The sequence below is a fragment of the Carassius gibelio genome, chromosome A11 (genome assembly GCF_023724105.1).
Source record: "Carassius gibelio isolate Cgi1373 ecotype wild population from Czech Republic chromosome A11, carGib1.2-hapl.c, whole genome shotgun sequence".
Classification (NCBI taxonomy): Eukaryota; Metazoa; Chordata; class Actinopteri; order Cypriniformes; family Cyprinidae; genus Carassius; species Carassius gibelio.
Genome location: NC_068381.1, coordinates 17,088,345 through 17,102,428, shown reverse-complemented (window position 1 = coordinate 17,102,428; position 14,084 = coordinate 17,088,345). Strand labels below are relative to the sequence as shown.

The following is a 14,084-nucleotide window of genomic DNA, read 5'->3' as shown; positions in this document are numbered from 1 at the left end:
TTTAATTATTTTTCTCTCAGTCAGAATAAGAATAAAACTGATAGCAGTGTATGCATGGGAACCTTAGTTCCTGTAGCAGCCAGGAACATATTGTAAATGTTTTAATCATTTTTTTATATATATTAATTTTTTTAAACATGGGAACATTTTTACAAGTGAATTACATTTATATATAATTTTGATTAGTATTCATATTTTAACATTTGAAAAAGAGTCAACGTCAGAGGAAATGAATGTCATCATTTCTAGAAACCCTTTCCACTGACCTTTCCATTTTTTTTTCTTACAAAGGTGCAGTCATCATAAACAAGACATAAAAGCAAAAAAGAATTTTGTGATCTACTTTCATTCTAATTTTGCATAAGATCTGAAGAAGCTTAAGTGAAACTGGAAAGCTCTCCTCTCAGATGAACACTCGATGGACCTTTACTGCTCGGCTCCACAGCTAGCTACTATTAATAACAGAGTGTGGTTCAATTGAAGTCTTCCTATTCACTTCTCCCACAAACACATCTATTAGAAGTGAAATCAAATCAAATGTGTTTTTTTTTTTTTTTTTCAAATATATTTTATTTCATCAGGTTTAGTTCACTATAAATAACCCAAGCTGAGATTTCAGAGAACAGGCACACAACAGACACGGCCATTGCTTTTTTATCAAGTCAAGTGTAAAGTATTTACAGGGTTATAAGAATTTCAATTAGTTTCAAAGGGTTTGTGTGTTTAGGGCACTTGCATACACAAAGAGGATGTAAAGTACAAATGAAGTCAGTTTCTGGGGTCAGATCCTGATTACTTCTATACTAAAAGCCGTCCAGGTCAGGTTAAAGCTGGTTTTGTTAGAGAGTAGACTCATGTTTATTTTAGGGTGTAACAGGTAAGCGAACGTGTTTCTTTTCTCATGAAGTGTGAAGAGCTTCCCCTGATGTGCTCGTGTTGTGGTTTGTGGTGTTGCAGTAGATAGTACCTCATATCTGCCCCAGAAACACCCAGGACTAGTGCGTTCTGAAGTCTAGATGAAGCTACAAACTCTGCTTTCTCCGGTTGTCTTGAAGCGCACGTGTACTGGTCATGTCTTCTGATTGAGGAGCTCTCCGGACACACGAAGCGATGAGGATGAGAGCAGCTGTGCTGGTGCTGGTTGTTTCTGTCAGTCTGACTGAAGGTATGTATGTCATTGACTTTCATCTTTCATGGCTGATGGCAGATATGCCGCACCGCAGAGCAAGATGATACTGAGATTAGTTTGATAGACTTTTACGGAAATAACATCAATTACAGAAGACTGAGATCGTGCTCTTGTGTCAGATGGTGTGTAGATTGTATCAGACAGCCATTTGACTAAACCACCATTAAACACCTTTGAAACCACAGGATGTAAACACAAATGGAAGAAAAGGCTTTTTTGCTTTTAAAAAGTCACATACTTATTGAAATGTAAAGCTAACTTCAAATGGTTGCACACTATTGGTCCAGGGTTCGCAATAATTGAGATGTTTTAATGTTTTTGGAAGAAGTCTCTTATGTTTGCTAAGCCTGCATCTATTTGCTATTTACTTTATTTTGAGAAATCGTTCTAATATGCTGATCTGGTACTTATTATTATAAATAGTTCTTATTATTTGTTATTATTATTATTATTATATTGTTATTATTATTTGACCACTAGTATATTTTTCTATATTTTTATTAATCCGTGGTATTATATTTAAATGTAATTGTCTTTTTATATATAGAAACAAACACACACTATTATTATTATTATTATTATTATTATTATTATTATTATTATTATTATTATTATTATTATTATTATTATTATGCACTACTGGTGAAAAGGTTGGGATCAGAATTCTTTTTTCTTTTTTTACAGGAGTTTCTTATGCTCATCAAGGCTGCATTTGTTTGATCAAAAATTAACATTGTGAAATATTATTATGATGTAAAATATTTTTTTTTCTATTTTAATATACATTAAAAACTAATTTATTCCTGTGATCAAAGCTGAATTTTCAGCATCATTACTCCAGTCTTCAGTGCTGGAAACTGTTGTGCTGCTTAATATTTTTTTGGGAACCTGTGATACTTTGTTTCAGGATCCTTTGATGAGTAAAAAGCCAAAAAGAAGAGCATTTATTAAAAATCGTAATTTTAAATGAAATATTTTCTAACAATATACACTACCGCTCAAAAGTTTGGGGTCAGTACATTTAAATGTTTTTCTTTTTTTGAAAGAAATAAAAACTTTTATTCAGCAAGGGTGTGTTAAATTGTTAAGAAATGATAGAAAAAGATTTATACTGTTAGAAAAGATTTATATTTTGAATAAACGCTGTTCTTTTTAACTTTTTATTCATCTAAGAATCATGAAAAAAGTATTGCAGTTTAAAAATAAATATTTGGCAGCACAATGGAGGATACACTAATAATTCTAATAATAAATCAGCATATTAGACTGATTTCTAAAGTATCTTGTGAAACTTTATGCTGGAGTAATGGCTGATGGAAATTCATCTTTGCATCACAGAAATAAATTAAATTTGATTGGATATTAAAATAGAAACCATTATTATTGTAATAACATTTAGCAAGATTCCTGTTTCTTTTCTGTATTTTTATCAAATAAATGCAGCATTGATGAACATGAAATACTTCTTTAAAAACATTTAAAGTATTACCGATCCCAAACATTAGAACTGCAGTGTGTGTGTGTGTGTGTGTGTGTGTGTGTGTACTTGTTTTTGTTTTGTTTACTTTTTTTGGAAGCTCCTGTTACCAAGACAAATAAATGTCTTGTTTTGTGTGTAAACATACTCTTTAGCATTTACAGGTGCATCTCAATAAATTATCATGCTGTGGATAGTTTCAGTAATTCAATTCAAATTGTGAAACCTGTGTATTAAATAAATTCAATGCACACAGATTGAAGTAGTTTAAGTCTCTGGTTCTTTTAATTGTGATGATTTTCTCACCTTTAACAAAAACCCACCAATTCACCATCTCAACGAATTAGAATATGGTGACATGCAAATCAGCTAATCAACTCAAAACACCTGAAAAGGTTTCCTGAGCCTTCAAAATGGTCTCTCAGTTTGGTTCACTAGGCTACACAATCATAGTGAAGACTGCTGATCTGACAGTTGTCCAGAAGACATCACTGACACCCTTCACAAGGAGCCACAAAAATGCATTGCCAAAGAAGCTGGCTGTTTCACAGAGTGCTGTATCCAAGCATGTTAACAGAAAGTTGAGTGGAAGGAAAAAGTGTGGAAGAAAAAGATGCACAACCAACCGAGACAATTGCAGCCTTATGAGGATTGTCAAGCAAAATTGATTCAAGAATTTGAGTGAACTTCGATTCAAGAATTTGAGGAATGGACTGAGGCTGGGGTCAAGGCATCAAGAGTCTCCACACACAGACACAGTCAAGGAATTTGGCTACAGTTGTTGTATTCCTCTTGTTAAGCCAATCCTGAACCACAGACAACTTCAGAGGCGTCTTACCTGTGCTGAGGAGGAGAAGAACTGGACTGACTCTTTTCAGATGAGAGGAAGTTTTGTATTTCATTTGGAAACCAAGGTCCTAGAGTCTGGAGGAAGGTGGAGAAGCTCATAGCCCAAGTTGTTTGAGGTCCAGTGTTAAGTTTCCACAGTCTGTGATGATTTGGGGTGCAATGTCATCTGCTGGTGTTGGTCCATTGTGTTTTTTGAAAACCAAAGTCACTGTACCTGTTTACCAAGAAATGTTGAAGCACTTTATGCTTCCTTCTGCTGATAAGCTTTTTGAAGATGCTGACTTCATTTTCCAGCAGGATTTGGCACCTGCCCACACTGCCAAAAGAACCAAAAGTTGGTTAAATGACATGCTGTTGGTGTGCTTGACTGACCAAACTCACCAGACCTGAACCCCATAGAAAATCTGTCGGCTATTGTCAAGAGGAAAACTGTCAAAGAGACCTGGGCTTCCATACCACTCCAGCAGTGTCAAAAACTGATCACCTCCATGCCACACTGAATTGAGGCACTAATTAAAGCAAAAGGAGCCCCTAACAATTATTGAGTACATGTATAGTAAATGAACATAGTTTCCAGAAGGTCAACAGTTAACTAAAAATCAGGAAATTATTGAAATAATCAAAATTATTTTATTATTATTATTATTATTTTTAATTGGTCTTATGAAGTATTCTAATTTGTTGAGATGGTGAATTGGTGGGTTTTTGTTAAATGTGAGTCAAAATCATCACAATTAAAAGATCAAAAACTGCTTAAAATGCTTCAGTCTGTGTGCATTGAACAGATTATTTAAAAAAAAAATTGTTTATTTTTTTTTTTACATCATTTAAATTATCTTAAAGCGGCAGGATGTGTGTCTACAAGTCCTCCACACTGTTACAAAACATCAACTATGCCACAAGAGGACTTCTTTTGTGAATGGGATAAGAGAAGCCATGAGAAGAGTCAAACACACACTCTTCATGTATGGTGAGTTCAACCAACACATTCAAATCATGCTGTCTTCATAGTTACAAAAAAACGTAAGCCTATGAAAGGCTGTTTGTTTGACCTAGCGTAAAAAGCTAGCTTGGTTTTAACACATACCCGAGGCTTGATAATGCATGTCACTCATCATAAATATACCTTTCACAGGGACAGTGAAAATAAAAAATTTCTTACAATTATAAACTGTGGCGAACAAGAACAGAAATACGTTCCCTTGGAGAAACTAGGAATCACCACAAAAAAGACAGACTTATGGTTACAGACACAAGTCGGCAACATCACCTGTAATTCTAGCAAAGTCTCAGTCATCCTGGAATGCATGGGTAAGTTTATATTACATTAATGAGAGCCAATACAGATGGTTGGGATCATAAATGTCTGCATTTGTTTAAATATACTTGATATGTAATAATTATAGAATTACAAATGTATCATGCCATTATAATCAGCATAGTATTTTACTGATGTATACTCATGTTGTCAACAGTCAAATACAGTAAACCTCAGATTCTCCGAATGAAAAGGTTAGCTGGAATCCTGAATCTCACTGTGGACAAACCGAAGGATCACAAAGGTGCAAAATATGAGATCAGATGGAGGGAGAGTGGCTCTGAATGGCAGAATGTAAGACGTTTCAGAAAATCTAGTATTTTCAATTCCTGAAATGAATCTGTTATTTTACTAATATGATGTGTTCTCCAATTGTAGGCAACATTTGAAACAAAGGACAGCACTGAAGGTTTGTGTCCATATTCTGTTAATACAAATTATATATGTGCAGAAATAGGGTAGTCTGAATATTGCACAGTCTTAAGAGTGATCTGTCCTTGGTTTATATATATATATATATATATATATATATATATATATATATATATATAAAATAGCACTGATAATCATTACATATGCAACAATGTTGTTAACTCTTAAAGGCACGGCACCAAAGAGGGTGTAGAGAGAGTGGAAAACTATGAAAAACTAAATTATTTACAATAATTTATTATTTCTTTGTTGCAAAAACTATAATAAATTAATGGAATGGCTATGACCCATTTAAATTATATACAAATTTGAAAGTTGCTATCTAGGATCACTGGAAATATGTGACTGCAAAACTGCAAAAATGTACCTAGATACAGTACATTTCACTGCAGTTCCAACAACTTTTGTTCCTTTTCACTCAAATTATGATTAAAGGGACAGTATTATATTTCATTATTCAGAGAGAGCATGTGCACATGGTTGCCAGGTTGGGAAGATTAAGTCTTATTGGTGTATTTACATTCTTCAAATCTGGCAACTCCAATCATGAAAACAGGTTTTGCAGTCACATATTTAAAAAATGTTGTGCCCATCATTTTTTTAAATATATAAAACTGATGGAGATGAATATGTTTCTAGATTTATACACGCTACATCTACAGTACACGAAAAGCTACCAGATCCAACTGAGGCGGCAGGCCAAACCACATTCAGATCTATGTAACAACTTACTGCATGCTCTCTGGAGTGACTGGAGCCCAGTGGTGGATGTTCCCTCAGGTTCGATTTCAGCTGTATCTTTCAAAGAATGCTCCAACTGCGCCATGCAAAACAACTTTTAATAAGTAAAAGCATCTGAAGATATTTGGTTAACAGATGTAACACTTCTCTTCAGAAATCAGGCACACACCTGTAATACACTGGGTAGTAAACAAGATGACAAATGGTACCAGAGATATTACTCTCTCCTGGGACGTAAGTATGAAAGCAATCGAGCACACCAAGATTCATACAATTTGATTTGAATGATGCTAAAATGTCATGTCCTTTAGGCCCCACCTGTTAATGAGTCTGTAGGGGGTGTGAAGTACAATCTCACCCTCTCAGTTTGGCCTTGTGCCAAAAAACAAAAGAAAATGGACCATTTAACTGTGAATCGAACATATAATATATCCGTAACTTATTCAGAAGCCAGGATTTCCATTTTTGCAACTAACAATGTTGGAAGTTCACCACAAGAGGAGATCATCATTCCCGCTGTCAAACATCTGAGCTGTAAGTGTTAGTGGCGTGGGTTTTCGGGAACAGTATGTGTGTTAGAGTTTAAGTTGTGGGGATTTTGGTGACTGAGTCTTGAAGCGTTGTTAAAAATGACTCATATTGAAAAAATGAAGAAAAATACCTTGAGAAGTAACAGTAAATTGGAAACTCAAATGAATTTTTGACCATTTTCAGACTGTGACCCTCAGATGTCCTCATATGTGATCACCAAGGCTAAGAAAAGCTGCTTAGAATGGTACAAGCTGGAAGACGGCGAGACCCGACCTGAGACAGTAAACAAATCAACCCAAAAATCATTCAAAGACATTAAAAATGGTAATGATGAGCCATTCGTCCAATTTAAACATCAGTTCATGTGTCATATTGGCATGTGCTGCATATGCTAACTCGTGTCTCTGGTTTTAATTACAGTGGTGGAGAATTTTGTACGTCATTATTACTTTCTTCACACCATGAAAAAAAACAAACATTATCAAACTGCTGTTATGTGTCCTTTTTACTCAAAACAGACAGGTAAGTTCAGACTAAGGATGTGCCAATAAAATTCTGTTATTTATTATCATGTTATGGCCAATAATTGGCTGATTTTAAAAACATGTCTGGTATAAAATTAAACACAAAAATCTCAAATAAAGCAGAAAATTCTTAAAGTAAATCATTATAATGTACAGTAAGAAAAATGGATATTCAGGACTTGATAAAATGATTTTAATTGCTGTTAAATTGTTAGTGTTTGTAACATTTTAACTGTCACTGAACACACAAAAATTTACTATCCGAAATGGTTGTAATTCATCAATGCTTTAGAATACAGACCTAGGTTCTCCTAAAGAAGGCAATCAGCAGATGATTGCTGAAGTGAAAACATTTATGTCAAAAAAATGTACTGTGCTAAAAATAAAAAAGCCTAAGTTATGTTTCAAATTTGAAGTTGATCTCACGAAAATTGAGGTTTGAGATGTTGTTTAGGCGTTAATAAAAAAAATAGGCAACGAGTGACACCCAAACTATTTTTTATGCATTTCTCCTGTCAATCTTTCAGTTTCTGTCACAATGATTTTAATACAGGATGATTACTAAAATATGTGATGGGGAAAAATGACAATTAAAAAAAGAGCACCACAAGTTGAAGATTAACTTTAAGTGTGTGCTAAATGACGAATAAATGTGAAATTACTTGAAATTACACTATTAAATATTCAATACTTTCTGATATTAATCAATTAAAAATATTATTGATATAGTATCATGTTGTGCATCCCTTGTTTAGACTATTAAGAATAGTTTATTGAAGAATGAAGATCTCAGTATATAGTCCAGATGTTCAGTAGTTCTCTCATTTTCTCAATGAAACATTTGCATTTGTTTCAGCACCTAGTAATGGTCCGGCCAGTGTGAATATCTCTGATTTGACACATGATTCAGCTGTGGTAAGTTGGTTTTCGATTCCTGTGGTGGAGCAGCGAGGATTTCTACAGCATTATGTCATTTGGATTTCTGGACAGGGAAACACGAGTAAGCTAAAAGTTTATAGTATCACTATTTGCTATGAAAGTCATAGCTGTAGATCGTTTTTTACTTATTTGACAAACAACCAAACATGCCACAAACATTTCAATGCTGAACTCACCAGAGTAAAATATGAGGAGTAACCTCTCTTGCTTTCTGTTCCTCTTGCTTTAGGGTTCTATGAAGTGCCAGCACATAAAACCAGCTTCCTGATTAAGGACCTCCACCCAGGCACGTCTTACACCATATCTATAGCCGGAAGGACAGAAGCTGGTAATGGGCCGAACTCAACGACAAACTTTGAAACACACTCCAAAGAAATGGGTACTGAAACACAGTCAATGCAAATGGAGAAATGACCATGCAGAACTGAAATATTTATTTGCTTTTTGTCAAATAAATACAATGAGATGGGAGAATATCCCTGCAAACAGCAAATGTGTTCTGCCATTTCTTCCAGGTTTATCATGGCAGGACCTCACCATCCTGATCATCTGTGTTGTTGCCTTCTTGTGTACGATAATCTGCTCCATAGCTGTCAGGAGGTGAGATCCCCATAACCCAGAACAACTGACTGAGGAGCAAGAAATATTATATTGTACATAAGATGTAGCTTGATTGACAGAGAGCACAGAGCTAGATCCGTAGAACAATGTCATAGGTTAGACTACCCTATGTATTCCTTCATGCACTAAACAAAACTGAATGATTTTTTTTATCTTTAGTCTGGTATTGGAGGTAATGTTGACTTTACTCTTAAAATATTACAACTTTATTCTCATAAACTTACATTTATGCATTTGGCAGACACTTTTATCCAAAGCGACTTACAGTGCATTCAGGCTATACAGGTGCATCTCAAAGAATTAAAATATCATGGAAAAGGTCTTTATTTTTTGTAATTTAATTAAAAAAAAACTTTGTTATATTATAGATTAATTTCACACAAACTGAAATATTTCAAGAGATTTTTTGTTTTAATTCTGATGGTTATGACTTACATCTGAGTAAAAAAAAAAAAAAATCAGTATCTCAAAAAAATTTGAACATTCCATTTTGATCTTGATTAGTTTGATAAATGTTGAGTATAAATACTGGGTACCTCTTGGGCAAGTTTAGAACATGCAACCACAGTTATGGGTAAGACTACTGACTTGACAGTTGTCCAAAAGACGATCATTGACACCCTCCACAAGGAGGGTAAGCCACAGAAGGTCATCGTTGAAAGGGCTGGCTGTTCAAAGAGTGCTGTATCAAAATATGTTCATAGAAAGTTGACTGGAAGGAAAAAGTGTGGTAGGAAAAGGTGCACAAGCAACAGGGATGACCACTGCCTTGGGAAGATTGTCAGGAAAAGCAGATTCATGAACTTGGGAGAGCTTCACAAGAAGTGGACTGAAGCCGGAATCAGTGCATCAAGAGTCACCACACTCAGACGTCTTCAGGAGTAGGGCTACATCTGTCAGATTCCTAGAACCAAGCCACTCCTGAACCAGAAAAAACATTAGAAGCATTTCACCTGGGGTAAGGAGAACAAGACCTGGACTGTTGTTCAGTGGTCCACAGTCTTCTTTTCAGATTAAAGTAAATTTTGTATTTCATTTGGAAATCAATATCTGGAGTCTGGAGGAAGATGGCAGAGGCACAGAATCCAAAGTCCAGTCTGAAGTTTCTGAAGTCTGAGATGATAAGGAGCTGTGACGTCTGCTGGTGTTGGTCCATTGTGTTTTATCCAGTCCAAAGTCAATGCAGCCATCTACCAGGAGATTATGGAGCACTTTATGCTTTCATCTGCTGACAAGCTTTATAGAGATGCTGATTTCATTTTGCAGCAGGACTTTAGAACCTACCCACAGTGCCAAAACCACTTCCAAGTGCTGTGCTTGGTTGGCCAGCCAACTCACCTGACCTGAACCCCACAGAGGATCTATGCGGTATTGTGAAGAGGAAGATAAGTAACATCTGACAAACAATACAGAGGGGCTTCAGTAATGCCTCAGCAGTGCCACAGGATGATCGCCTCCATGCCACGCCACATTAAAGCAGTAATTCATACAAAAGGAGCCCCAACCAAGTATTTAGTGCATAATTAAACCCTCCTTTGAGATCTTGAACAAATCTGTTTTTAAATCTTTTTTGTTTTACTGATCTTTGAGAAAATAATAATAAAAAAATGATTTTTAATTTCAAATGCCATTTTTTTATCTTGTCTCTGCATAATGCATAATCAAAAAGTATTTATAAGAGCAGCGCTGCTTTTGCTTTTTGCTATGGTCATCATTGTGGCTTGTGCACCTTTTCCTACCTAACTTTTTCCTTCCAGTCAACTTGCTTTGTTTTATGTAGTATAAAATTACAAAACTAATTTCAGACTATGTTTGTTCTTCAGATTACAAAATTATTCAACCTAATTTAGATTAAAAACTGCTCATGCTGCATTTATGCTCCACTATTTTTCGCCGCGGCATTGGGGGAATTGGTGATCCTCTGCCCATCTTGACTTCTGAGAGACACTGCCACTCTGAGAGGCTTTTTTATACCCAATCATGTTGCCAATTGACATAAATTGTAAATTGGTCCTCCAGCTATTCCCTACAGTATATGTACATTTAACTTTTCTGGCCTCTTATTGCTACCTATCCCAACATTTTTGGAATGTGTAGCTCTCATGAAATCCAAAATGAGCCAATATTTGGCATGACATTTCAAACTGTCTCAGGGGGATTTCACACTAGCAGTTTAGTGCGGAACGGGGCACGGTTCGCATGAAAAATCGCTAATGTGAACGCTGTCATCAGACCCTGGTGCTCACTGGGGTACCGAACCCGAGATTACCTGGAGAAGGTAGTCTGAGTCCGGTTGCTCCCGAGTTGTGGCGCAGTTCGCGAGAATGTGCAAAAAACACGGACTAGGGTGTGCACTTCTTCAGGAAGTAAAGTATCCCGCGCATGCGTAACACTGTTGATATCAATGTTTCCTCAACACATGAGAGAGCCGAGGTTGATTCCACACACTCCTAAAAGTCAAAATTAAATTAATTAAAATTAAATCATTAAAATAATTAAAAATAATTATTATACTGTGCATAATAGTATAAATAAATAAATAAATTACAACTGTGCTCAGTCACGTGTTTTCCGTGTGTGTTTGCGATGACGTAAGGTGACTGCAAACACACCTGGGTTTGATACAACCATTTAGTGTGAAAGCAGACCAATGCTGTGGGCGGCGCCGGGAACAATCCCACTCGGGCTCGGACCGCAGCAAGCGAGCCCAGTGTAAAAACCCTCTCACTTTCAGCATTTGATATATTATCTATATTCTATTGTGAATAAAATAATTTTATGAGATTTGTAAATTATTCCATCCCTTTTTTACTAACAAGTTATACAGTGTCCAAACTTTTTTGGAATTGGGATTGTATAATTTGTCTTAAATCTCATAAAAAAAAAAAAATACATGTATCATGATAAATGTAATTGCATTAACTTCTAAAAACTTCTAAAAATTTATTTAACTGTCTCTTTGCTTTGCAGACTGAAGCTATTACCTGAGGTACCCAGTCCTGTGTTAGATACAATAGAATTCAAATGTCCGGAAGATCAGGTTAGTAACACACACTGCTGAAGATTCGAAACCTTACTCTATTTCCAACAACACTGCCTCAATATTTTAACAGGGCATGACTAATTATGCTGCACATTATAATGACCCCAATTCTGAAATCTCCCTTCACTGTTAGCAGAAAAAAATTTGTGGTGAGGTCAAAATAGCAACCACAACTTGTCACATCAGCGCATTTGCAGTGTATACTTGTAAGGGGTCATGTGATGCAATTAAAATTTTTCCTTTCTCTTTAGAGTGTTGCAAGCTCTTGGTGCATGAAGAAGATCTGTAAAGTTGCAAAGACTAAAGTCTCAAATCCAAAGAGATATTCTTTAGTAAAGTCACACCCCCCTAAAACAATTAGTTTAAACACACCAACACGTTTACATCAGCCCCTTTCACACTGCACGTCGGACCCGGCAAATTGCCGGAACATTGCCAGGTCGCCTTCTGTGTAAAAGCAAATACGTCCCGGGATTTATTCCACCATTGAACCTGGGTCGGGGACCTAGTAAATTGTTGGGTTCAATCCCGGGACGAGCACTGTGTGAACAAAAGCCAGATCTAATGCCGTGTCGTAATGATAACACACGTTATCGCGCGACTCTTTTACCGGCCGTTTTGAAGGAAGATCAACGGTTGCGACAAAAAATATGTGCAAACTGTAATGAAGCAGAGATCAGTTAGTTCCTCACTTTCTGCGCTGATGCTGAGATCGTTTACTAGCTTGAGTGAAAGTATAACGTGCCTAACGTTTTCGACTCGTACATTACACGTCACGTTCTGATGTCACGTGTCGTTACGGGATCTTCAAGGGTTGTGTGTAAAAGCATGGACATATCCCAGGTAATCACTGACAGTGTGAAAGTGCAAAATCTAGCGACCCGGGAACAATTGCCGGAACACTTTACCTGTGTATTTGCCGGAATCGCAGTGAAAAGGGCTAATGTGGGAACATTTGCAATATGCTGCCCAAATGTTCATGCATTGAAAGAAGGTGTAACCTTTGATTGCCTGTAAGTACGTTTTCATGTTTAAAGGATTTGATACCGATGATTCAAATATGAGTTTTGAGCAGTTGAGGAGGCTTGTTTGTCATGTCTCCGATTACAAATGCAGACTTGGTTATGTGTTTACGTAGTGTGATACGCAATGCAATGCATAAAGAAGACAGTATAAATCATTATAATCAGTAATTATGTCCCCACTGGATGCAATAAATGCCTCATTTGTAATGGGTTTTATTGGTTTTTGTCTCCTCGTGCCGGGACACACGCATCACAGTATGTTCAAGGGTTAGTTCACCAAAAATTTAAATTCATCCATCTTACTCACCCTTGAAGAATCCTAGGTGCATGTGACTTTTTTCTTTCAGAGTAATCCAGTCGGAGTTGGATTATAAATTGTCCTTGCTCTTCCAAACCTTTCAATGCGGTAAGCGGGTGTTTGTTGTCAACAGTTCAGAAGACGTGAAATAAAAAGTGCGCATCTGTAATAAAACGTCCCTCAAACAGCAACGGTGGGTGATTAGATGGATGAATTTGAATTTTTCGGTGAACTAACCCTTTAGGGGCCTAGCATTTCTGTCACATGCTTGAAGTATTTGGCCAATCACAATGCACTGGATAGCTGGCCAATCAGAGCACACCTCGCTTTTCAGAACAATGAGCTTTGTAAAAATCAACGCGTTTCAGAAGGCGGGGCATAGAGGAGAGACAATAAATGCACGCTATGTTATTTGATTTGTTTTTTACCTTAAACCGCATAAACCCATTGCATTACACCAAATACACAAAATAATGTTCTTTTTAGCAACATCATATCACCCCTTTAAAAGAAGCTATAAGAAAAAGAGTGAAGGAAAACTACATTGCAAAATCATCTCACAGAACTAAGCCAATTTACATAAATTATAGACTGGAACTACTAATGAAATTGATGCAAAATAAACGCAGGGTATATATTTTTAACTTATTGTGCATGAGTCATCAGTGCATCTAATTCCAAATGAGAACATGTTTGTGTCGCAGGACCTGAGCCAGATGATGGAGGAGGTGCATGAATTTGTTCTCTTGCTACGTCAAGATCTCAGCAAACCCAGAGAGGATGTGACCTCTGAACAGGGCACTTTACTGCAAGACTTTGGGCTTGTTGTCTTGCAAGATGAAGACGAGGAGAACGAAGAGGGTGGAGTAACTGACTTGAGCTCTATTAAATCCAGTTGCTATCCAAATCCTAGTTACAGAGGACAGACGCTACAGCTGCCAGAGCCTTTCCCCATGACAGACAGCATTCCAAAAGACAATGACACAGAGTCCACATACAGAAATGGCCTGTTCTTTGAAACAAGAGTCGGGGAGTGTGACAAAACTGTAGTTAACAAGACCTGAGTGTTAGTGACAAATAAACAAGCCTAAACAAAC

General features: G+C 36.5%; 1 protein-coding gene across 1 annotated transcript; it reads left to right on the top strand.

Annotated features, from left to right (window-relative positions):
• The first annotated feature begins 825 nt into the window (after positions 1–825).
• Positions 826–14,084, top strand: il12rb1 (interleukin 12 receptor subunit beta 1). The gene is made up of 15 exons (XM_052610156.1): positions 826–1,165; positions 4,359–4,485; positions 4,651–4,826; positions 4,991–5,127; positions 5,212–5,242; positions 5,905–6,045; positions 6,161–6,240; positions 6,318–6,540; positions 6,721–6,861; positions 6,958–7,059; positions 7,918–8,061; positions 8,230–8,379; positions 8,516–8,600; positions 11,592–11,661; positions 13,692–14,084. The coding sequence occupies exons 1-15, from the start codon at positions 1,111–1,113 to the stop codon at positions 14,049–14,051; spliced, it is 2,022 nt and encodes a 673-aa protein (XP_052466116.1). The 5' UTR covers positions 826–1,110; the 3' UTR covers positions 14,052–14,084.

What these genes read in the sequence shown, in the direction of transcription:
- il12rb1 (XM_052610156.1), top strand. Translation starts at nt 1,111, where the DNA reads ATGAGGATGAGAGCAGCTGTGCTGGTGCTGGTTGTTTCTGTCAGTCTG. An exon ending in GTGGCTCTGAATGGCAGAAT is followed by an intron (nt 5,128 to 5,211) that starts GTAAGACGTTTC and finishes CTCCAATTGTAG; the next exon opens with GCAACATTTGAAACAAAGGA. An exon ending in TTCTGGACAGGGAAACACGA is followed by an intron (nt 8,062 to 8,229) that starts GTAAGCTAAAAG and finishes CTCTTGCTTTAG; the next exon opens with GGTTCTATGAAGTGCCAGCA.